Below are 25,797 nucleotides of genomic sequence, written 5' to 3'. Positions count from 1 at the left end.
CAAATGTTGTCGACATTAACTCTCTGCCGACTGACTAATCAATTAATGAAGTAACTGTATGATTAATATGTACGGAGATTTCTCTCAAAACTCTAACTCAGAAGCTTTAAATGAACCGACAACATGCATCCACATTTTGAAAAACTTGAACACTTCTTATTCCACCAAAAGAAACCATAGCTCCACAGAGAATTAGCATCAGTCCACTCTCTCAGAACAATGCTTCATTCTCTCAGCTGAGAAGGTCAGAACAGTCCAATCCTTCATCTGAACCCTTACTGAGCTCGTGCTGGCTTGGGTCTCTCCACCTCCAGAAAAAGGACTTGAGAAAAACTCATTACAGTTGGCATTTGAGTCTACTTTCATAGTTCACCTGCTCCGTGGTGCAGCTCAGTCAGCGTGACATGTAGAGCAGAAACATTTGCTAAGCTGAGACTGCTTCACTCTTAAGTATGCTCTTTCGGGCTGGGTGGAGGACTCGGACTCTGTGGAGACAATAGGGACCCTCTAATCTTCTCCAGGGTGTCTGACCAGAACCATTCAACCAGACTGCTAAGTCACTGCAGTGAGAGGCCGCTCAGAAATGCAGTGAGTGGTCAATCAGCATGAAGGCAGGTGGGTGCCAAAGTAAAGGGACAGGGATGTGAAACTGAGCACTGAGGCACAACAAGACTCACGAGGGTTCATGATAAATATTATGACCTCATGTTTTAAGCATCAATGATTCCTTGACGACTATATAAGGCTCTGTTTGTTGAGACAGGGAGAGAATTATCAGGTTTTTGCACCTTCAAAACATTCCTACCGCACTGTCTAACATGATGTTGTTTTTTATGCTAAATGGTCCAACTGAAACCCATCCCTACGCCTCCTAATAACTCTATCTCTGGTTAACTACTGAGTGCTTACCTCTGCCAAAGCTCAATCTTCATATTAGTTATTTTAAGACACAAAATCTTCATACTGACAGTTGTCTTCTGTTAATGTTAAGAAAGTCTTAACAAAATACCAGGATTTGCACCTGAACCCAGATCGTCAAAAACATGTCACTTCCTCCTCGGCCAAAGGGTTTAATTTCCACCAAATCGATAAAGAAATTATGAGAAATTCTGATAACTAACAGACAAAAAACATAATCAAGGCCCTCAACAGCAAAATCTGTTACATAAAAGCCATTTCACTGCATTAAAAAAATGTACAAGATCTAATTAGCAGATATTAATCATGCATTTCAGAATTATATTTTCCATCATTTTCTTTAATTCCAGTTAATGGTTAGACTTTCTCCCAAAGCAGCCTATATCATCCGCACATTTACTTTACTGATAACTGCAGTATAGATTAGACGGGGGGAGCATTCCAACTATTAGTGAGCCTTTCTCGGGCTGCACCTTATCACAGCCTGTTTGTTGTCAGATACCCAGAACTATCTCTGCTCTTCCTCCCCTCTTGCCTCATTCTGACAGTGCACAGACTACTGTAAACTGCCAGAATGTCTCACAGATAAGAGCATGCGCTGTACGGTATAGACCAAACTCAACGTTTTAATATTATATCCAACTTTGAGTGGGTGTGAAGAAAAACACACACAACTCTTTCTCGTTAGACATCCAAAAGAATATTTTAATATTTCCTGGTGCTATGACGCCCACGAGGGCCGGTGCTGTCATTTGAAGGCTCCAACAAGATCATCACACTTTCGACTGATGGTTAGTGAAGTGGTTTCATGGCAGCACTGCTCAAATGGACAGTATTGTGTACCATTACACAACAGCACATGCCTGAGGATTAACCATGGGCCCTGTCCTGTCTGTTCCATGAGGCTGCAGGGGGCCAGAAGCTTTTGTCACAGTTGCGTGACACACAAAAATTCAGCAAATCACAACATTTCTAGTGAAGTGCAGCCAAAACGCTTCAGTAATACGGCCGCTGACATCTGGAGGCTTTGTGTCGTTGAACCTGTATGTGTCATCATGCGTAGATATTATTGATGGCACGTCTGTAACTTTAATTAGCACTTTGGTATTGCCATACTGAGTTAAAATTGTGACACATTCCTCTTTCACTGATCAGCAGTTCCTACATGCCCATCAAAGCCTCTAACCACTCACTTCCTTATGCCAAAACACAAATTAGGATGCAAGTGAGCATCCTTTTCCATAAAAACTTCACAGTAGGACTTTACTCCAGAGGGAGCACAGAGAAGAGCCGTCACTCCTCATCATCACAAGGAGCCAGTTGAGTTGGTTCTGGTGTCTGATCAGGATGCCTCCTGATCCTTCCATTGGAGGTTTCCCAGGTACGTCTAACTGTTAGGAGGAGGCCCTGGGGTAGACCCAGAACATGCAGAAGAGATCACATATCTCATCTGGCCCGGGAACCCTTCGGGGTCCCTCAGGAGGAACTGGAAGGCATTGCTGGGGACAGGGACGTCTGGACTGCCTTGCTTAACCTGCTGCCACCGTGACCCGCCTCCAAATAAGCGACAGAAAATGGGTAGACAGCAGGAAAAACTAAATCAAAAGTCTTGATGCTAAACAAACTGCTTTCTTTGTGTGGCATTCAACTTTTCTGTGATTTTTTTTAAGGCTTTGACTAAATGACCACTCAACAAGAAAGACTCTAAACACACGCTTCTCCGTCCAAAACAAAACCTCGGAGGATAGAATTTAATTTAAGAGGGTACAAACTGAGCTTCCAAGCAGATGAGTGTTGTTTGTTGACTCTAGTTCCCATTTAAAGGGATTAATTAAAAAAGAACAAGTTAAGCTCATTTCACGTAAACAAAATTGCAAAGAAAGAACAACACAATGCACTTTCTTCTCTCCATCTCACTCCAGCTACTGTTAGCACCAGTGAGTTAATGAGGGGAAATGCAAAATGCAGGGAAGCTGAGCCTTTGAGGCCAAAGCCTCCCTCGTATAATGGCCCACTAAAGAAAGGGGGGCTTTGTTCGGTGCAACACAAGCAGGTTCCTCTTTAATGACTTCATGTGCATGCCAATCATTTACACTATACAATCCTATCATGCATCCACAACACTTTTGAGGACATCCCAATCATGTGAGCTCGCAGCACGTGACTCATGTCGTGACCCCCAAACACAAGCTGCGATTCGGTTCAGCAGGTAACACCTTGGGGGCCGATGATGGGGTCATTCCCATTTTCAGATTATGGTAGAGACTGCAGGAACAATGCTCACAGGAGCTGCTGTGGATGTGCAAAGAACCAGGTACAGCCCAGAGGGTTGGTAACTCAATTATCAAGAGAACAAAACAGCATGTTTGAAGAGCTGCTGCACTTTTCCAACACTGTACTTGTTTTTAAAGAACAGTTAAATGAATTCTGGGATACAGGCCCTGGTAGCTGTTGTAGCTTTCTTTCCAAGGCTGCATTTCTACAGAAGCTGCAGCTATGAAGAAGTGGTTAAATACTGTACTTTGGCCTATTTGAGTATTAGTGGTTGCACATCTGTCTTTTTCCATGTACATGGCAAAATAAATACTTTATTTTCCCGTTCAGTTTGTTAATGCCCTATAAAATAATGTGTTTACATTAGTTTCTTGTCAGTTCAAACAGCAGAAGTAGCAGCTGAGAGCAGCAGTGAGTTCAACCTGAAAATGATGATGATAAATTCCAAAACTGTCTAAAATGGAAGTTAAAGCTCTGAGACAAAGACAGTTTTTTCCCCGCTGACATAGATTTTACGACAGCGTTAAAACAACAGTGTTGTGTGTTGTTGCCGCGATGATACCTCTGCTGGTCTACATCTAAAATGTGCTTCTGTACATTCTGTATATGACAAGCTCAAGCACAGAGGAGGTGTCTTCTGAAGCCCAGCACTGATTTCACTGAACTGAAGTCTCTCCACAACTTTTGAAGTTTTAGTTTGTGCCAAATTTCCCAGTGATGCATGAGGGCACATTACTGAAACAATTCATAACAACCTACAACAAGGCTTAAAATTACTTATGAAACATTTTACAGAGGAATCTTACAATATCTCAGTCATGTTTTATCATGACCCCCACCTTTACTGGTGAGTGATCAACTGTAAGTTCAGCTAATGGCCTCAGTTTCAACGTGAAAGACAAATGAATCAGTTTCGACTGTTTGTCATGAGCTGTTTCCCTGAGAAAACACTGACTGAATCCCAGATTATGTAGCTTTGTGGGTTCATGACGTAGAAAACTTAAAAGGTTTCTTAAGGTTGTCTCATGCATTCAAAGTAGAATAACAAAGGCAGACTGGCTTATTCTAATCACAGCACAACTATACAAATCAGCTCTTGCAAAGTCTCATATCTAAGCTTTCAAATCTTTCACAGCACAGCTTCAATCTTTCAGGTGGTGTCGGTGATAAATCCCAACACAGACGCACCCCAATGTGGCACAAACTGAGGCCGGTCTTTTAGAAATAGCAGACAGAGGGCCTGTGGGGTGTCAGATGTCGGCAGGGACCAGTTGCTGGAGTCTCAGCCTGGGCCGCCTCTCATGCTACAGCAGCTGTGTCTTCTCAGACCTCACATTCCTGCAGGACAGGCCCACTTTACTCTCATCACCTGTGCTGATCTGAGGGCAGGATGAGCTCTCGAGGGAACCTCACAGCTATTATGAATGGAAGACCGATCTAGAACAACAATTACGAATGTTTTTACAACATGATATACACCGAAAAGCACAGAAATCCAGCTCTAAATCTAACAGAGTATTATGCAAATGTCACACAAATACAGCGAGATGATTAGGGGCACTGCGGTGGTTTATGGGTTTGGGCACTGACAGTGTGTTGTTCCCACTTTGAGTCCATCTGGGGACCTCTGTTGTACGTGGTTCCCCATCTCTTTCTCCCCTCATTTTGATGTCATCTCTCTACTGGAAACTCTGTAAGAAATGCAGCAAGTGCAACACAGTACAGTAATGATAAAATCGCCGTTCAGCACCACACACACACACACACACACACACACACACACACACAGCGCAGGCCAAAGCCTCTACAGAAATGCTGAAGTGCCACGATAGAGGATAAAAACTAAATCCATCCAGGTGCACTGAAGCTGCATATTGCACAGAACCAGGATGTTTAGTGTTGTAAAATCTGTCTGAAGTCGACTCTCTGTCCACTGACTGAGACGCACACCCATGATTCAGCAGCTTCTTCACCCCATTAGACCTCCCTGTACAATTACAGCTGTTTTGCAGTCTGTATTGCTTTCACTGCATTCTAAGCTGCAATGTCTGACCTCCTAAATAATAAATGTAAACATGCATCCCTCCCTACTACAGCCAAACACTCAGACCAGCACAACCCTTCTTCCTGCACAGAATACTAGATTTATATGTTTGGGCAAATGAATTGTTTTAAATAACTGTGTTGCTTTAAGGTTCTGATCGTTGTGTGATCATATGTTGCTCTGTGATGGTTTTTAAATACTCCTTTATGTGCACTGTGCTTTTTTTGTCTTGTTTGTCCTGAGACTACAGGTGAAAATTAGCCTTTGGGCATATATTTATATCATGACATATATTGTATATCACAATCAGAGCTGAAATGACTATCAAAAGAAAGAAATGCAACTATTCTGCTAATCCATTGGCTGTTTCAGTTGTTTTTCAAGCAAAAATGTCTCTCAGATTTGGGGATTTGCTACCTGTTTCAATCAGATATGACTGTAAATGATCACTTTTGGCTCAAGCAAGTTATCACTGGCTATTTTCACTGTTTGGTTTTTTTTTTTTAATGTTTCATTGACAATTAATCAGTTAATCAAGAAAATAACCAGCAGATTAATTGAGACTGAAAAATAATCAATGTAGCCATAATTTTGGTTTTTTAACCCCAATAATATCAGTGAATAAAACTGAATAAAGTAAATCCAAACAGGATCCATCATCTTCCAGGGTCTCATAACACTGGTGGCGTTAGATGTAGAGTAAGCCCTCTGTAGTCGCAGTGTTAAATGACATGACTAACTTTTCACAAGCCTTGACACACACACACACACACACACACACACCTCTGATTGTAACTAGTCAATCCAACAAAAGGCACCGGCTGAGCCCTTACACACCTTAGAAGCATGGCAACTGAAAACAGTGTTGCAAATGAGTGGAGATTAAAAGAACAGGTTTCTTGCACAGACTAAAAGTGATTCATGGATCCAGTGGCTGCTCTTCCAGCCCCAGAGCCCCTCGTCCCACTGCGGGGCAGCCCGCACCGCACCGCACCGGAGCCCGACTCCTGAACATCACGCAGTCTTACCTCCAGGCGTGGACGCTGAAGTAACCTGTAAAGACTCAAGTTTCTGGTCTCTTCTCGGGGATGTGTTGTGGAGCTTGTAGCCGCACAAAAATGTCTAAGTCTCTATTTAATTCCCTGCATTCCCACTGAATCAATTTGCGTTCTTCTCTCTCCCTCCGGACAACTACTCGAAATTCAAGTCCGCGCTGACCACTTGTGCATTTTTCGTGCGGATATATCCGAGCGGGCTTGAGTGGGATCACGGCGCAGCCCTTCGCAGCTCGGTGACGGTCGCTGAAAACTCTCCGCTTCGCTAATCAGTGCGGCCGCTCTGATGCGCGCCGCCGTGCGCGTCCACGCCGGTCCTGGGCGGGGAGAGGATACAGAGGCAGGACGGAGCCAAATAACAGGAAGTTATGTACACCACATGTTATGGATCATTATGTAAACCGAACACATGCGGCCATTTGGGTTAATATAAGATTGAACAGGGGTTGAGCTGATCGTTGTCTTACATCTTATACAAGTGTGATCAGTAAATACGTGCATTTCATTTGCGGTACTTGTACTTTAATATTTTCCATCCGCTAATTTATATTTCTACTTCACTACATTTTAGAAGGAAATATTTATATTGCAATACATTTATCTGACAGCTTTCGCCAAATCAAGTTTTACATAGATAATATCTAAGGAGATTATGAAATATGATGCACAGCTGTAGAGTAAAACCAGTTATATAGTAGTATAAAAAATTAGAGCTGATATGATGCGTCAATTTAAAAAAAAAAAAAGGTCCAATTTTCAGTTAATAAATTAGCTAAATTAAGTATTTTAATTATTTTCATAGTTTTCTAATAATTTTGAGATTGGGACTATTTTTCAGACAAAACATGCTGTGTGAAAGTGTCAGTATTTTCTCGAGTTTTACAAACCAATAATCGATTATTGCTAAAAATAATAATAATAATAATAATAATAATAATAATTGGCAAATGAATCCATAATAAAAGTAATCATCTGTTGCAGTCTCATATAAAATATTTAAAAATTAGCGTCACTCAAATTATAACAGTGAAATGTTGCTTACTTTAATGAATAAGGGACCATTTCTCTGGATTGAGTTCTTGATACATGAAGCACATTTTCTTGATTCATAATCTTACTACTCAATCACATAAATGCTGGACTTGTATTTGTTAATGTATTTTTATAAATATATGTATTGAATAAATATAAATATTATAAAGTATTTTTACAGTGTTGTATTTGTAGCTAGCTTACTTTCGCCTCACTAAAGGATCTGTTTGATCTAAAGGGTCAATATCTTTTCATTGCTTCAGTGTCATGAAACAAACTGTTACCCTGGCTGTAAATGCACTGCGCAAGTACCCGGATGAAATCAACCAATCACGGCCAAGCTCGTCTCCTCCCAACTGTCGCGAAATGTTTACGGTCTCAAACTTGTAGCGGTTTACGTTAGGCATTGCAATGAGGGACAAGACCGCAGTTTTCGTGGTACTTCTTATTTGAATGTGTCTTTTACAGGTATGGACATTGAATGGACAGCAAGTATTTTAACTTGACAGTACGCGGGATATTCTGCCGGCTGAAATCACGGTTTAGCCGTGTTGTTTATCTCCGTGTGCTGATGGTCAGAGTGGCGGTTAGCTAGTTCATGCTAACCGTTTCAACGACGAACTAAACGCATTGCAGTAATGTGATTCCGCAGTGGCTTAACCCTCTGTAGTTTGTCAGTTTTTTGGCACTACAGCTCTAAATAAGATAACCCAGTTCCTTGTAATGATCCACACCAATGAAACAAAACTGGATCTTTCTGTGTTAGCCTCACTCAGTGGTGGACGAAGAATCCAGGTCCTTTACTTAGGTGAAAGTATTGGCACCGCAAACAAAACTCCAGCATTTCCACTGTTACTTAGTTGTACAAGTATGTAAGTATAATCAGGAAAAATATGCGTCAAGTATCAGAGATAAAAGTACTCACTGAAATGGTCCCTCACAGTTCATGCAATGTGTAAGCATGTGTTAATTTCTCAATTACTCAGTTGATTGTTTAGTTTGTACAATACTAAAAACTGTGAGAAATGCCCGTCACAACTATGCAGACACTGGCACTTTAACAAAGCTTGTTTTGTCTGAAAAGTAGTCTAAACATCTAAATTATTAGACTACTAAAATGTTTAAAAGTTAAAGCAGCAAGCCTTCACATTTCAGAAGCTGTAACCATTAAAATGTGTTTTCATTTTCTGTTGATTAACTAATTAAGTAACCAGCGAATCATATCAGCTCTAATTTTATATAACTGTAACACTGTACTATTGAACTTAAGCTAAATTTCATATTCACGAATCTAAACGTACTGGCTCCAAACCCTGTTTTCATCATTTTATCACAGAACTGAATAAGTATGGCATTTTAATTAAAGATGTGAAAAACAAAAAAAGCTAAATACTATTTATTTTAAATATTTTAAATGAGCATAATTTATTTTACTTCAAAGTGAACGTAAGTGAATAAGCTTTTATTTCTGTTTTCTTTACAACAGCACAAGTTTAAAGTGATTATGTTTTTTGATATTTACTTTTTCTTTTTTTTATGAAAAGAAGTAAAATTGTGTTTACTTAAAAGTATAATGTGACACATACATTGATGAGAGAGTATTTTAGCTTAAAATAATTGTATAAAAGTTAAGGTATAAGGCTTAAAACATTATCCCAATAAAAGCTGTTTAACCTAAAGAAAGTCATATTACTTTGAAACTACTACTTTAATTTGACCAACAATCTAATTTGATTACTTTTGTTGATAATGACCAACTACAACAGAACTGCAAATAACGATTATTTTCATTATCAATTGATCAGTTACTTTATTTATTAATCATTTAGCTGTTCGGTCTTTTAATTATGAAACTAGTTTTTTTTTTTTTTTTTTAAAGTCCACATCACAGTCACAGTTTTCTAAAGCCCAATGTGACATCGTCAGATTGCTCAATTTGTACGGCCAACATAGTCACTGAGTCATTTTCTGATCATTGACTAATCAATCAATCAGCTAAACGTAAAGCACTAAAATCTTCCTCTGTCTTTTTCAGACTGACACTCCCTGACTGTGTTGGAGGATGGACCCTGTAGTGTTGAGCTACCAGGACAGCCTGCTGCGGCGCTCTGATCTGTCTTTACTGGAAGGACCTTACTGGCTCAATGACCAAGTCATTGGTTTTGCCTTCGAGTACTTTGCTGCTGAGCGCTTCAGAGTCCTGGGGGGGACCATCATCTTCATCAGCCCGGAGGTCACCCAGTTCATAAAGTGTGCTTCTTGCCCTGATGAGTTAGCCCTATTTCTGGAGCCGCTGGATCTTGCCTCTCGCCGCTGGGTCTTCCTCGCTGTTAACGACAACTCCAACCAGACAGCTGGGGGATCCCATTGGAGCCTCTTGGTCTACCATCACAACTCCAATCATTTTGCCCACTATGACTCTCAAAACGGCAGCAATTCTCTGCACGCACGGCGCATCGCCAGCAAGTTAGAGCCTTTCTTAGGTGCAGGGAGAAAAGCGCTCTTTGTGGAGGAGCCCTGCCCTTCACAGCAGAACAGCTATGACTGTGGTATGTATGTTATCTGTATTGCCGAGGCCTTGTGTGAGAAGGCCAGGGTGGAGGGCTCACCACGCCTTCCAGTGCAAATCATCACCCCAGCCTATATCACCCAGAAGAGGGCTGAATGGTGCAGACTGATCCAGAGTCTAGCTCAGAATGATCTCTGCTGCTCTCTGTCTTTTCCTTAGCACGTTGATCGCCCCTCAGCGTTATGCAGATCATCCGTCAGCCCCCACATATCCACTGCTGGAGCATCTGAATGCACTCCTTGAATACAGTATTTAACTATATATGAAGTATATTTCTATTACAGTCTCTATCATACTCCATAAGAGAAAAAAGTAAAAAAAAAATAAAGCAATGTTACGAATCTTTAATGATTCATTGAACAGTTGGTGTCATGTTTATCCCTTGTATATGCACAGCAACATACATTATGTAAACAAGAACACCAGCATGCCTATAAAAGGAACTTCCCCTCTTGTATATATATTTAGTGAGGATGAAGAATATGTCATGTGTAAGAGAAGACGCCCACTTTTCTTTTCCTCCATTTCATTAGTTTGGAGCGAATGTAGAAATGTTTACACAGATTATTGCTCAGGGTCATTTTAAATGAACTAGAATTGACAATAAGAATGTGAATCTTAACTTTGGCTCCTAATTTATGTCACATCTGCTCTGGACACATTCATTTCTTTTCTCAGTTTGAGCAGGTGTAATGTCCGCAACTACAAACGTTCAGTTTTGAAACTGCTCAAAGAAAACTGCTGCATGAGGGTAGGATGTGCGCTGAGTGCTGTGAGTGGTGGAATGTATGATATATTCTCACATAAAGCAGGTGTCAAACTCATTGTCTGTTGACCCAATAAATTTTACTGTTGTCACATTTTGTTGACAAAATGCTACATTTGCTTTGTGGTTTCTAACTTGAGCTCCCAGCTGTCTTCTCTTCATTGAGTTCAAGACGTATTAATATAAACATGCTGACATGCTCACAGATGCACTTATACTTAAGCAAAAATGTTGGCTAACAAATTTCTCTGAAATGCCTGTGCCAGTGTTTAGCTTGAATAAAGGTAACTGACAAGTTTAGGTTCAGTTGCGAACCAACATGCAATAGGGAAGACAAAAAATACATTTCAATCTTATGGCTATTATTAAGAGAATGTTATCCTATGCCAAACTGTTTTTAGATACCTTACACTGGGGAGTGTTGACATAATTAAAATATATATGTAAAATTCTTCAGTAATACATAATAATATAGAAACTTTGCCTTGAATGAAAGAAAATAATAGTAGAATTACCACATGAATTAGATTTCAAACACTAAGTAGATTCAAAAAAAATAAACAAGATTAAGAATCTGACAAAACACTCAAAGCAAACTTAAAGCACTTGAGTTCTGGATTGCTACAAACAATATAGTCAGTACTCCCGCGACTGTGCTTTGAAAGAAAGGAACAATACTTACCCACAAGAGTTAAATGGCATGATGGATTACAGCAATGAAAAAAAGCTTAAATACAGTTGAGGCAAAGTGTAAACTTCATTGTGTTCCAGTTGCAAGAAATATGTTGCAGTTTAAAAATAATTTTATGGTCATTTATAAAATGCAACAGCTTTCATTTTTAGAAGAACATCAAAAATATGCACTGATACTATTTCCATAAGAGTTCCAGAGTAGGATGTGGGTAACAGTACAAACTGTCAACCGGCATTGTGCTTTAAATTAAGAAAGTACACTGGAAGGCCAAACTATTCTTTGCTTACAACTTCGCCATTCAGAATCAGACTGTGGCCTTTGACATATTTATGAGTGAGTATTACTCTATCGGTTGGAACAGGATGTAGGGGCTCAACATGAATAGACACAGCATCACACAGCAAGTCATACTGACCACATCTAGACCTCCTGGGGTGGGATGCACAAAGATGTTTCAGAGAAACTTCATGTAACTGTTCTTGAAAGAAACTGTTTTTGAAAAGTTAGATATGATTAAAAATCTGAAGGATCGTTTTAAAAAGTGGAGTTTCAAAGCAGATGGCTGCATGAAATTAGACTCGCCAAGTGTATTGACCACATACAGTGTAAAATCAGGAAAACTCATCAGTAATTGTGTGGCAGAAAAAAAAAAAAAATCCCTGAACTGCTCTTAAATTCACACTGCTTGGATGGTTTCCACCCTCCTCTCTCCTTCCTCTGGCATCCTGTGTTCATCTACATCCCACAGGCATATTTCATCCGGAGTAACCAGTCAGACGAGCCATCAGGGTTTACTATTGTCCTCATAAAATGCCACAAACCGGGGCATTCACCACCCTGGCAGCACACCACACTAGTGAGACAAAGCACCCAGGGAAGGGCACATTAATTTAGACAAATTTGTTTCTAAATGGCCAATTTAGCAAGTCAGCTTCATTTGGGCTTACAAGGAAACTGAACTTGACTCCCTTTCAGGTACTCTAAACCTAGTGTTGCATGGTTTAGCAAGTTTCTAACAGCTTCCGGACCAGATCATCTAGATGGATAATCTAAGAGTCTGCTCAGATCTTGGTAAAACTGCATTCTCTTATTGTGCACCCAGGGCTTAGAAAACATCTACAAGACGAGCTTCATGTAGAAACACTATCTTAACATGAGGCATTTAAACGTCACATTCAAAAAATGTCTCATGAGAAATGTAATAGTTTCTGTCATGTCTGTTGGTTTTTTTTGTTGTTGTTTGTAATTGATGCAAGTAAATGATGTGTGTTTTTATATTACTATGTCACACTTATTCTACGTTGTCATTTTGTCCAGATCATTCTTGTAAAAGACATAATGTATCTCAAGGGACAATGATTAAATGAAAAAAATAAAAAGTATTTTTTTTGGGGGGGGGGACAACACAGACAACACACTTCTCTGACCTGTTAAAGTAAAATCTGTTTTGGGGGGATTGAGATTGTTTTTGTACATTACATCATGGGCTATCACAACACATCTGCAACCAACTACAACAACCTGGAACCATTTTAGATTCATTTACAGCAACATGCGTGAGAATCAGTTTGATTAAAACAAGCAACATCTTATCTTAAGAGGCCCAGACCTTCACAGTTACATCCTGGTTTCCAGGTGCGCACCGCAGGGTAACACGTCTTTCTTGCTCAGGGGGTTGAAGTAGGTCAGGTGCAAATCACAACATCACATCAGACATGAAAAAAAAAAAAGTCAAGAATTAGATGCTCCACTGCATGTGCACTATGACCCCCATGAGATAAGGCTCACCATTGTACTCCATGTTAAAACATTCAGAAGTGCCAGCCAGCCTCGGATCAGGTGGTGAACTGGAGTTATGAGGGTCAGTCATCATATCAGCCCTCTAACCTTCATGTTTTGCCCTGCTGAAAGCAGTTGGGAAATTACACATCTTAAATCAAACACCTCACTGAGTTAGAAATTAGAGACTCCAGCTTCAATATGGGAAGTATTATACTGAACCAGCAGGAGAGGACCATTAAAAACACATTCGGAGAAATCTTAACAGTTAATAAGGTGGAAGTAATGATTGACTTTTATCACCCCCTATTGGCAACCAGGGATTTGGAGCAATATCTATTTAAAAATAGTTGGCTAATAACTAATATTAACTAGAAGAAATTGCAGTGGGATGTCTGCCTTCTGCAGAAACTGAAGCTAAACATCATTGCTTTTGCATGGAGGAGTTAAAGTATTACTAAAAGAAGGGATCAAAGGGAAATGGAATGAAGAAAGCAAACTGTGGTGGAAGCAGGGCATGTCATTACATAACATGCTAATATTGCATGATAGTCAGAATGACAATTTTACAAAAACAAGATTCAACTTTTAAGAGACTGAGACAACAATCTCATCCAAAGACCGTTTGGTAGTTGTTCTTGAGCATGTCTGTGCACTTTGAGGACTTCTCATATATGTTGGTTTAAAAGCTGAGGTTCAAAGTTCCTTCTTGAGTTTGGAAAACTCTTAAGAAGCTCATATGATATTATAATATATAATAATATATATATATTGAAAGCCCATTTCCATTTTTAAGAAATTTCTTTCCAAATAAAGGATTTATGAAGCTGCATCCAGCCACCGAGGCTCAACTCCAGAAATTCAAGTTTGTGCATGTGTAAAAAAGTTGTGGTTGTGTCAAAGAGATTTGTGTTTGTTGCAAATGACAATGTGAATCAAAACTAAACAAATGATCAGTTGTGTATTTAAGATATAGAGCATATAACTGTAAAACTCAGCGCACAACATTACCAGTGTGTGACAGTGACCAGTACGAATTTTAATCCTTGTAACTTTAATGTCACATTGTGTTGGAACTTCAGTGTAGAGATTTACAGTTTTCTGCTCTGCATCAGTTAACAGATGTTGAAAAAACATTTCTTTTACAAAGTCTTTGTTTAACCTAGACACTGATCATTTCTTCAGTTTTGAGTCACATTGTCGTCATATCTCTTCTATGCAAGCACAATTTCTTTATCACGTGCAGAAACTTGAATTTCTCCTGCAGATTTATTTTACAGGTTTACAAAGGTTGATTAACAACTACAAACATTGGACTTATTTGAGAACATTACTTTACAGGTTCAAAACCATTCTGACCCTAATTTGAGCCCATAGAGTAATCATGGGTAGTCATGAACAGGACTTACCATTTCTTGCTGGTTGTGGGGGACCATAAAGCACTGCACTGGCCTGAGGTGGATCCTGGCATCCTTATGAACACACATAATGGTAACTTTATTTCCATTGCAGGGTAAACAAGGACATTTTAAGCAGCTCTTCTTTTGACTATGAAATGTCTTGGAAGCATTCTAAGGGCATAAGATAAAAGATTTATCAATCCTTAATTTAAGCATGTGCAAAAGTATGAAAATTAACTACAACAAATTTACTAGCCCAAGCACAATCTGCAATGGTGACATTGAATAGCAGCCAAAGTGTTTCTTTTTAAAACCGTATGCTGCTGACCTAACATACATATGTTCACACCACATGTCTCAGCATAAAGCAGGCTGTGTTAAACCTTACATTGCTCAGTTATGGTTGAAAGTGGTATTTTACAGTTTGTAGAGCTTTGGGCGGTAAAGTGGCAAATCAAACAGAGCTGTTAATGAGAAGTTCCTCATAACTTCATTATTATATCACAAAGAGTTCCTTCACAACAAATCAGAGACAGCAGGTTTCCAAACAAGTATTTCAATTATAATATTCAAGCCACATATATTAACAATCACATCGGGTGACTTTTTGATGCATTAGTGAGTAATTTAAAGAGAATATCTTACTCATTTAACATTTAACCATGGATCTGTGTGGAATGCTGATTACACAAAATACAAACTGCTCTTTATAAAAAAAATTGTGTATTTACAAAATACTCAGAAGTCTGACAAAAATAACAGCTTATAATTCATTCCACCTGTAGAGCAACAGTATACTGGCCTTATATTGTTCGACAAACTGAAAGTTACCTTGACTGACCCACTTGCATATTTCTCCTAATGCCATCTTCCAGTCATGTGTCCATTCAACAGTTTTGAAACTAAAGCAACCTGCAGCTGTAATGTTACAGCTGTGTCCACTGATACACATGACTAATCTATTAGAAGAAATATGCTATTGGATGAGCCATGGTAACTTTCAGTGTAAGGTTAGTATATTGTTTGTGACATTAATTTTGAATCTATTATTTGTCAGATGTTGGAGCATTTTGTAAAAATGCTCCAACATCTGACAAAAATGCAAGTAGTTTTTTTTTTTTTAAAATGAAAGCAGTTTATATTTGTGTCATCACCTTTACACATAGATCCATGTTCAAAATGAGTTAAAATGATATTCAGTTTATTACATTCACTAATGTATCAGAAGATGACGTGGATGTGATTATGAATCGATCTGTAGCCTGAATATTATGATTAAAATACTCATTTGGAAACCTGCTGTCTTTGATTTGTTGTAAAGAAATGTATTGTGATATAATGAAGTAATGATGCAACAACTCTGGTTTATCACTTTGCTTACCAGAGCTATACAACTGTAAAAACAACCACAATATGATGATAGACTTTACTTTAGTGTGCAGTGTAGTTCTGATGTACTGTGTAGCAAATGACCGTCTCAGAAAGTGCAATAGAGTCTAATGAGTGTCAAACTGTAGGAAATGAAGATGCAATGTGCTGAAAGCTTACATAGAATAAGGTTTGAGACATATGGGAGTAGAAACTATCACTAACTACAACCTGTAAGGGACTATGGACAACATCCAGACTACAATGGACAGGTGAAGGAGCACCCAGATATGACCCGATTACCTTAGTTTCATTTGTTGCTTATTAGAAGAAAACTGTACCAGAAACAAAGAAAGGGAAACTATGTTAAATAAAAGGCCAAATAATATATGCCAGAACTAACTGGGCATTATATTCCTCTAATTATAGCCTCTGTTGTCTAATCAAGCTATCATAAGTCAATGATGGAAGTATTCAATGTGATGTATTACAGCATAATTTGTAGAAAAGTGTCTGACTGTAGCATGTTTTGGATCTGATATGACATTGTATTTCATTTCTCATTAGACTGTGGTCTTAATAAATTTCAGGTGCTGTAGTAAATCTCCAGGTAAATGAGAGGCGCTCTTGAAGTTGAAATAGTTAATATAGACAGAGGGAAGCTGCTGGGCTTACTTCAGGCACACTCGCACAGAGCCAAGGATATAGTTGAAATGGCTTTATTGTTTTAAAGTAAAATATGGAAAACAAAAACTAAATAAAAATTAAAAACTATGGTGTCGTGATTCCTTACATTAACAGATCTCACCTGCATATTATAATACATTAGAAGTCGGCTATGTGGATAAGATGATATCAGTTACCAGCATAATTACAATCAATAAAAATTAGAAATAAAAGTATACCAACCATATTTTAAACAATAAAGAGAGGGGTAAGCCACTTTACAGTAAACTTCTGAAATGTATTTCCTCATTAAGACCTGGATAAAGCAAAGCATCAAATTTAAAAATCCAAAAAGTCTCTCTCAAGTAATTTGTGGAGACAATCACCTCCTCTGATGTACTGCTCCACAAACTCAATACCCTCCACTTTCAAGGGGCTGTTGTTGCCGTTATGAAAAACACGGAAGTGGCCTGCCATATGGCAATCGTCATTAGTTTTTTTTTATAGCATATTCGTGATGAGTTTGGATCTGTGAAATAAATCTATCAAGTTTGTACATTTGTACACTTGGTGCTCAAAATTCCCACAGTTTGTGACACTGAGGTTACAAGTACAACTTTGACCCCTGAATCTGATTGGACAGTAACAGTCCAATCAACAAACTGGTTCTGATACCTTAACCTCTGCTGCAGATCCTGAAAGGTGTAGCAGATTCAAGTCTGCACCGTCATCAATCTTGAAAATCCACTGCACCAGAACCACCTGCCCTGTGACTTAATTCTGCTTTGTGATTGGACTGTCACTGCCCACTCAGATTCAAGCACAATTTCTGTACAAACTTGAATTTCTCATGCAGATTTATTTTACATTTACAAACATTGATTTACAACTACTATTTACAACTTCTAAAGCATGAATATCATTTTACAAGTTGAAAAAGTTGACCCTGATCTGAGCCCACACAGGTATGGGGTGTATTCATGCCCATGACTTACCATTTCTTGCTGGTTGTGCGCCATCAGTTTGAAAAGAGGGGGCCACACACAGCTCCCACTGCAGATACTGTTGACACGGATCCTGGAAAGATGTAAAAACTTTCCCTTTAAGTGAAAGATTTACTTTAAAATGTTTTACACCCTTTAAGTCAAATTACTCCATCCATGAAAAGAACAAAAAAGGTTAACCATCCATTTGAAACAGTCAGTACAAAAGTATGAAAATTGACTAATATAAATTAACTAGTCTGGGAACAGCCAACAAAGGTGACATTAGCCAGAGCTAACAACAGTTTGAGTCTGATTTTAAAAACTGCTAACCTAACATTCACACCACATTTCCCAGCATAAAACAGGCCGTGTTAAACTTTTCCTTAATTGGTTGTAGTTGGTTGTCAATGAAAATGAGACCCTGTTTCACCCCATTCCTAATTCTAGCTGGCACTGTTCAGTGGCAAATACAACCACATTGCAATAGCTAATTTAATAGTATCGAGCTCTACAATGCAGCTGTGGCTGAATCCAGCTCCAGAATCCAACATGAGTATATCTATCCATCCATGCCCTCCTGACCACCACCGGAGCTCGAAAGTGGTGCTCATAAACAAGGTTGGAAGATCTGATGATCTTATATCTTGGACGATCTTACTTTGGCATATGATCTACTTTCAGAATTAATCTTTATTTCTAAAGTTCAATCGCTGCTAACCCGCTAAATGCATATGGAGACAGCAGACCCTGGACGTCCTCATCATCGTCTCTCTAACTCCCCACGTCCTCAGTGTGTGTTCAGTATACGGTTTGCTAAATGTTCAGTGGCATCTGTATGCTGTCTGATGACCTGCTGTGCAGATTTTATTTTCAAAGATCAGGAGGGCGGCGACCAGGACAACGACTGCTTGTGATTGATTGCTGTGACGGGCTTCAGGGGCTTAGCATTAGCATAGCATTAGCATATCATTAGCATTAGGCTGGACAGCCCGACCCCCAGGCGGCCCTGCGCCCAGCCATCGGGCTCGTTCAGCCTCGCGCGAGACACACTCCCCCGACACCTATATAGGCTCAAATTAGGGTCCAAATGATTTTGAACTTGTGAAGTGATGTTTACAAATAATTCCAAAAGTTGTAGTTGTAAATCAAACTTCGTAAACCTGTAAAATAAATCCGCAGGAGAAATGGAAGTTTGTGCATGTGAAAAAAGAAATTATCCTTTGACAGAGACATTTGTATTTGCTACAAAGACAGACTCTCTGAATAAAACTACACAAATGGTCAGTGGTGAGGGTTTAACACATCAAAGAAATGCTTTTGTAAATGTCTGTGTACAGATAAAAAGCTGAAAACTGTAAAACTCAGCAGGTCACACACAGCAGAGTTTCACAGTTTCCTGCTCTGTATCAGCACAGTTGTTGACAAAACCATTTATTTATTTAGTGTTTTTGTTGAACCTCAACACTGATCATTTGTTCATAGTTTTGAGTCACAAAGTCTTTTTTTTTTAACAAATACAAATGTCTTTGTCAAAAGGAAAAAATAATTTTCCCATGCACAGACTTGACTTTCTCATACAGTTCAAAATCATTTGGACCCTAATTTGAGCCTATATCGGTATGGGGTGGAGTCATGAATATGACTTACCATTTTTGCTGGTTGTGGAGGATGACAAGGTGTGGTATTGGCCCGAGTTGGATTCCGGCATCCCTATGAAAACATACGATGGTATTGTATTAAATAAAATGACTTTCCATTGCAGGGCAAAGTTGTAGATAAAGTGATATTTTACACCTTTAGAGTCTTAGTCAGTAAAGTGATAAATCAAGCAGAGTTGTTACTGAGTAGTTCCTCATTAATTCATCATTATATCATCAAATAAGTTCCTTAACAACCAATCAGAGACAGCAAGTTTCCAAACAAGTATATTAATTGTCATCACTAATTTATCAAAAAATCAACATGGCTGTGATTACAAATATGAATACTTGTGTTGAAACTTGCCGTCTCTATTCGTTGTGAAGTAATTCATTGTGATATAATGACGAAGTAATGAGGAGCTACTCTGTAACAACTCTGTTTGATGCATCACTTTGCTCACCAAAGCTATGCAAGCTGTAAAAAAAAAAAAAAGAAAAAAAAAAAAAGAAAAAGTTCCCTTTAGTTTACAACATAGTTCTGTTCTAATGTGTTGTAAATTACCCTCTAAGAACATAATTCTAGTTTTGTCTAATTTGACACCAAGTACAGCTTGTTATGTCTTATTAGTGTACAGTGAAAAGTGCAAATAAGATTTGCATTTGTAAAAAGAAAAACTGAACTGAAAAATAAAAACTGAGCAGCAGGTGCTTTTGCCAAATCTGTGAACAGATACAGAGCAGCAAACTGTAGAACTGTAGAATTCCTTCACAGTGTACGACCCTGAGCTTACAAGTACAATTTTGACTCCATCCTTACACTTTAAAAATGATTAGACAAAGACGGTCCAATCACAAAGCAGATTCCACTCAGAGGGCAGGTGGTTCTGTTGCCTTCATCTGCCGCAGATCCTGAACGGTGTAGTAGATTTTAAAGCCAGCGCTGTCGTCCATCTTGAAAATCTACCACATCTTTCAGGATGTGCGATAGAGATGAAGATACCAGAACCACCTGCCCTCTAATTGGACTCTGCTTTGTGATTGGACCGTCTTTGTTCAATCATTTTAAGGTGTAAGGATGGCGTCAAAAGTGTGCTTGTAAATTCAGTGTCACACACTGTGTAGGAACTTTGAACACCAAGTTTTACACAGTTGTCTGATTTGTATCTATACACAGACACTGACAAAAGCAGTTTTTCCACTGTGTCTTTGTGTTACCTCACCACTAATTTCATTTGGTCAGATTTTAAAATCACACGGTCTTTTTACAAATACAAATCTCCTCTACACAAGCACAATGTCTTCACATGTATATACTTGAGTTTCTCACACAGATTTTGCAGGTTTACAAAGATTGATTTAAAACTACATTTGGAATTATTTGTGAACATCACTTTATAAGCTCAAAATCCTTTTGATCCTAGTTTAGGTATAGGTATGTGATGGAGTCATGCCCATGACTTACCATTTCTTGCTGGGTGTGGGGCACCATACAGGCTGTGGTCCTGGCCTGAGGTGGGTTCTGGGATCTCTATGAAAACATGCAGTTATACGAAAATACATTTTCCATTGCAGGGCCAATCAAGGCATTTTAGGCAGCTTTTCACAAAACAATATTGAGAAACATTTTTACTTTAAATAATTCATTTCACTTACCATTATAAACTCAGTCAAGTGCAAGTTATGAAGTTAGCTCCCATCAGTTTCAAAGGAGGTTACCGCACACAGCTCCAACCGCAGATACTGTTAACAGGAATCCTGGAAAGATTTTTAAAACCTTACGTTACTTGGTTGTGGTTTAAGTGACATTTACTGGTGCCAAAAAAAGAGAAGTTTTTTTTTTTCTGCTTATTTTTTGTTTTTTAAACCTTACTGATTGGACAATGACAATCCAATCACAAAGTTCAGTCAGAAGGCAGGTCATTCAGTTGTGTTCAGCTCCATGGCAGATGCTGAAAGGTGTAGTAGATTTTCAAGATGGAGGACAGCATGGGCTTGAAAATCTACTACACCTTTCAGGGTATAGGCAGAGATGAAGGTAAAGGAATCACCTGCTCTCTGATTGGACTCTGCTTTGTGGGATTGTCCAATCAGATTAAGTTTAAAAAAAAAAAGAAAAAAAGACAATGTTGTCTTACATGTACAAACTGTGCCACAGCCAATCACATTTCTCGCTGAGCTCATATGGAGTATTCTTTTGGACAGCAAAGTTATCTATGAGGCGTTATAAGCACTCTGATTTGAAAGTGAAGTCGCTGCTAACCAGCTGCTAACCAGCTGCTAACCAGCTGCTCCGCCTCCTGTGTGCCGCCTTTACCGCAGGTGTCTCATTGGCTGGTGACATTAGCTCTTGTTCTGCTCAGGTGAAGAATATAATAATATATAATATAATATAATATATGTCTGTGAGCCAAATGCACCAGGTTGCAGAACAAGGGCCACTCTCGCCAGCTGCGGTTAGCAGGCTTGCTGTTAAACAGGTGCTCTGCTTCCTCGTCTCTTCCTGCTCCACCGGCCTCCCCACTGAGACAAGCATCAGCGTGTTTCTGCGTGTTTGTTCGCGGTTTATATTTCTTACATTACTCACATCATTCTGGCAAAGACTCGACCGAGTCTAACTAGTTTTTTCCGGTTTGTCTCATGGACACACGGGAAATATTAAACCAGAAAACATTAAGGCCAGAAACGACAGGAAGTGCCAGTAAAGGAAATGTTTAAAGTTCATAAACTGCAGCGGTGAGTGAAGGTAGAAGCCCAACAACAGCTGTGCACAAAGTTTAACTTACTAGTAAATAATAATCACAACATTCATAAACATACAGTTCATTCATTTGAAAGCAGTTTTGAATAAATAAAAGGCATAAATGTCAGAAGTGCTTCCTGGGCCCCAGGAACAGTGAAGTCTGTGTTTGAAAACACATCACTGTCCTAAAGCTGGAAACCAGAGAATCCTCCAGAGACAACACAACAGCTTTGACTTTGAAATGTTAGCAGCTGTGTCTTCCATCAAAATACTGATTAAAATCTGTCAGTGATCAATGAAAATGTTTAATGCAGGAAATGCATCAGTCTTTAATTGAATCACTCACATTGAGAGCAAATGAACAAATACAGCAGAAAAACAGACTCTGGAACGATCGACTAAAAAAGTCAAAGGTTTGTTCTCATCATCTACAGCTGAAATTAATTTGAGCCACTGGGGGAAATGAGTTACCTTGCTAACCCTATAATCTACAGTAGCTGTGTTGTGTTCCTCCTAACACGTCTCATTTGGCTTTAAATTGGGCACAAAATTTGAATCTCATTTCGGGCCAAGAAATGATATAAACATTTTATGGCCTCAGCATCAGAGCCCCGTTCACTGTTAAAGAGCAAACCGGGTCGACATCGAACATTAATGTTCTCTCTTTGGTTTCTAACTTCAGTGAAGAGCTGCATGTTCACAAATATTGACCAAACTGTTCTGAGGCACAGGAATAAGAACAGTGAGTTCTGTCAAAGGGTCGGGTTCTCCTTTAAATGCACAATCCTGATTATGATTGTAGTGTCCAATCCATGATTATAGTGGTCTGTCCTCAAAGCATCTGGTGCAGAAAAATAACAGACTAAATTATAAACATTAAGGTCATTACAAAAGCCTATAGAAGACTTCAATAGAATTATCATATAAACTTGAAACAGAATAGAGATTTCTGACACATGTATGTGTTCTAGGATAAAACACTGGACTGAATGAATGTGAGCAAAGCAGGACAAGCAGGTTCCATTTGAAGGTGTTTAATCTTTTGCTTGCAGTCAGTCAGGTGTGAGTGGTTACATGTCTACAAATGAAAGAAAGCGAACATACAGGTCAAATTCTGTCACTTTATCTTGAATAAATCAACAAATAATTCTAAATCAAAATCAGTACATACATTATCGCTTTAAATATATAATCGTGGGAGAACAAACCAAGCAGATTAAATGTACCACTTAACAACAAAACACACATGACTTGAGGAAATATAATGAAATAAACGACTCACTCGACACACTCAGGAACAAAGGTGAGAGCAGCTCAGCTGAAGGCCAATCAGAGAATGAGCTCAGGACACAGAACAAAGAAAACTCAAGACACCTGTGTGAGCTGCCCAGTTCTCCACCTGTGCTCCTCAGCCCAGCAGTCATGTGACCCCACTTCCCACAGGATGCTTCATTTAAGTATAATTTAAAAAGAAAATGCAGTACTCCAATTTGCATTTTCATTTTCACATACTCATGTGTGTACTCATCTACAAACATATTAAAATTATGATTTTCAAAGACTGAACCTGCTCTGCAGTGACAGTATTTAAACATAATGAACAAACAGCGCCTCAGGCCATTGCATTTACATTTACATGTCACTGCGCTCTTTAGGGGTCAAAATGAAAATGCACTCAGTCCTCTCATTGAGGCAGCTCATCAGTGAGGACGTCACTTCCTTGTCAGTTGTAATTTTTCTGTCACTGGGGCAGTGGTTGTAGCTTGTTCCCTGTAAGGAAATGACCAGAGATGAGATTTAAAGATTTTTAAATGTATTACAATAAGTGATAAGATGCTGAGAGACAGTCTCATCTCATCAGTGAGGACGTCACTTCCTTGTCTCTTGTCACTTTGTCTGTCTGGGGCAGTGGCAGCAGCTTGTTTTACCCGTCTGTGTCTTATATCAATACAACTCAATGGAAATTACCAGACATATGATTTAAAGAATTTATCTGTGGGCGTGAATCTCCATCATCTGAGTCTGCTCCCTCTGCAGCTCCACCTTGATCCCTCACCTAAATGCACTCTCCTTCTCAGTCAGCAAGATCTGGAATTCATTTCAGATATAAAGCCTGTAAAATGATATGAGGTTGATGAGTATGTGATCACTTCCAGTGGTGATTGCACACACACTAAACTCAGAATAACAAATCTAAATAAATGCAGGTGAAAGACCTTGTAAACATGTTGTCTCCATTTTCCTGAGAGTCGCTTAGCAACATTTTGACGTTTTTCGCTCGTTCTCATGGCCCAAAGGGATGATGGGAGAGACACTACTGCGCAGTCTCTATGGGCCGCATAACGTGGAAGTAACCCGGAAGCCAGAAACTTTTTCGGCGTATGCGCCAGGCGAGCAACTTGTACTGAACTGAACGGTTGCCATTTTTAGATCCGGCATCCAGGTCTCATAATACATCCATGACCGAGACCCAGAGATGGTTCACTGTGGCCATCTTGTTTTTGTCGTCTGTATTTAAAGCACAAAGCACAGGTTTTCAGCCCAATTACCGCAGGAGGGCAGTATATAAAACATAAAGCGGCTCTGCTCTGTTTCTTCTTCGCTCCTTCCTGCTCAGCTGACTTCCAGAGTTGTCAGTTTTTGTTCCCCAGTTTAGTTTTTCTTATGGTGTTATTCATTTTACTCTGGCAAAGATTGCAGTCTGAGCCTAGGCATCCAGTGTGACACAAGTGGCACTGAAGCTAGACCTTCCATTACAATATATATAATATTATATAATATCCATCAAGTAAGTGACAAATGAAAATGTGGAATGCAGGAACTCTACTCTTTAGCTGAGCCACTGAGTTACCTTGCTAACTCTATAATCTACGGTATCCCCTAACAGGTTTCATCCAGATTTTAAATTGAATATAAAGTTTAAGATTTGAAACACCCCTTTTGGTGTAAGAAATTACACAAACACAAATCCCTCTGGTCTCTAACATTAGAGGAGAGTGTCACCACAAGTATTGACCAAACTCTTCTGGGGCACAGATTTAAAAAAAAAAAAAAAAGTTGATTTATTAAAAATGATTGGCTTTGCCTTTAAATGCACAATCCATGATTATAATATCGAGCCCCATCCTCAAAGCATCTGGTGCAGATAAATAGACTAACATAAAAGTTAATGTCATTATAGAAGCCTATAGGGGACTTTAAAATGATCATGTAAACTTGAAAATGTCATTTTCCACTCATGTATGTGTTCTAGGTTTACACTAGACTTGGCTTCATGCATTTGAGCAAAGCAGGAGAAGCAGTCAGCAGGTTTCATTTGAAAGTGCTTAATCTTTTGCTCGTAGCCAGTCGGGTTTGAGTGGTTACATGTGAGTGGTTATATTTCGACAAATGAAAGAAAGTGTACACACAGGTCAAGCTCTATCACATTATCTTGAATAAATCAATGAGGCATTCTATATCAACATCAGTACATCAGTGCATTCTCACTTTAAATATTTAATTATGTCAAAACAATGACATTAGATATACTACTTAACAACAAAATGAGAATGACCTGGGGAAATATACTGAAATAAACCATACTCACTCAACACACTCAGGAACAGAGGTGAAATGATAGAGCGAACCAGCTCAACTGAAGGGCAAACAGAGAATGAGCTCAGGACACAGAACAAAGAAAACCCAAAGCACCTGTGTGAGCTGCCCAGTCTGCACACCTGTGATCATTTTGCTCTTCAGTCCAGCAGTCATCTGACCCCATTTCCCACAAGATGCCTTATTTATGTAGAAATTCAAAAGAAAATGTAATATCCAATTTATAATCCAATTTTCATTTTCACATACTCATGTGAGTGTTCAGTGAC

At 39.0% G+C, this 25,797-nt stretch overlaps 2 protein-coding genes and 1 long non-coding RNA gene across 9 annotated transcripts in view; 1 reads left to right on the top strand and 2 right to left on the bottom strand.

Annotated features, from left to right (window-relative positions):
- Positions 1–6,615, bottom strand: part of myo9aa (myosin IXAa) — a 105,004-nt gene extending 98,389 nt beyond the window's left edge. For 3 of the 5 annotated variants that reach the window (XM_071489209.1, XM_071489211.1, XM_071489210.1), the window contains exon 1: positions 6,265–6,614. The gene's annotated coding sequence lies outside the window, so the exon portion shown is untranslated. Of the gene's footprint in view, positions 1–6,264 lie in introns of all 5 variants that reach the window. The other 2 variants (XM_071489208.1, XM_071489212.1) reach the window with 1 other exon arrangement.
- Positions 6,616–7,637: 1,022 nt separating this feature from the next.
- On the top strand, positions 7,638–10,771 carry senp8 (SUMO peptidase family member, NEDD8 specific). Of its 2 annotated transcripts, XM_071489937.1 has the most exons (3): positions 7,638–7,791; positions 9,359–9,872; positions 10,052–10,771. In XM_071489937.1, exons 2-3 carry the CDS (start codon positions 9,386–9,388, stop codon positions 10,057–10,059), a joined length of 495 nt encoding a protein of 164 aa, XP_071346038.1. In that variant the 5' UTR covers positions 7,638–7,791; positions 9,359–9,385; the 3' UTR covers positions 10,060–10,771. The 2 variants fall into 2 exon arrangements, with proteins under 2 accessions (XP_071346038.1, XP_071346036.1); XM_071489935.1 differs by having other exon boundaries at positions 9,359–10,771.
- A 3,761-nt stretch (positions 10,772–14,532) lies between these two features.
- On the bottom strand, positions 14,533–24,804 carry LOC139628460 (uncharacterized). 2 transcript variants are annotated; one of them, XR_011692785.1, is made up of 6 exons: positions 23,214–24,804; positions 20,845–23,009; positions 20,654–20,719; positions 19,199–19,261; positions 17,561–17,642; positions 14,533–14,603 (listed from the first exon to the last, which is right to left on the bottom strand). It is a non-coding gene; the product is annotated as an uncharacterized lncRNA (long non-coding RNA). The 2 variants fall into 2 exon arrangements; XR_011692784.1 differs by having other exon boundaries at positions 20,845–24,804.
- Positions 24,805–25,797: the final 993 nt, after the last annotated feature.

Source organism: Trachinotus anak, unplaced genomic scaffold (assembly GCF_046630095.1).
Source record: "Trachinotus anak isolate AG129_WGS33_773 ecotype Australia unplaced genomic scaffold, CSIRO_AGI_Tana_v1 ptg000011l, whole genome shotgun sequence".
In the NCBI taxonomy this organism is placed as follows: Eukaryota; Metazoa; Chordata; class Actinopteri; order Carangiformes; family Carangidae; genus Trachinotus; species Trachinotus anak.
Note: the sequence above shows the minus strand (reverse complement) of the source record. Positions and strands in the feature narration are given on the sequence as shown.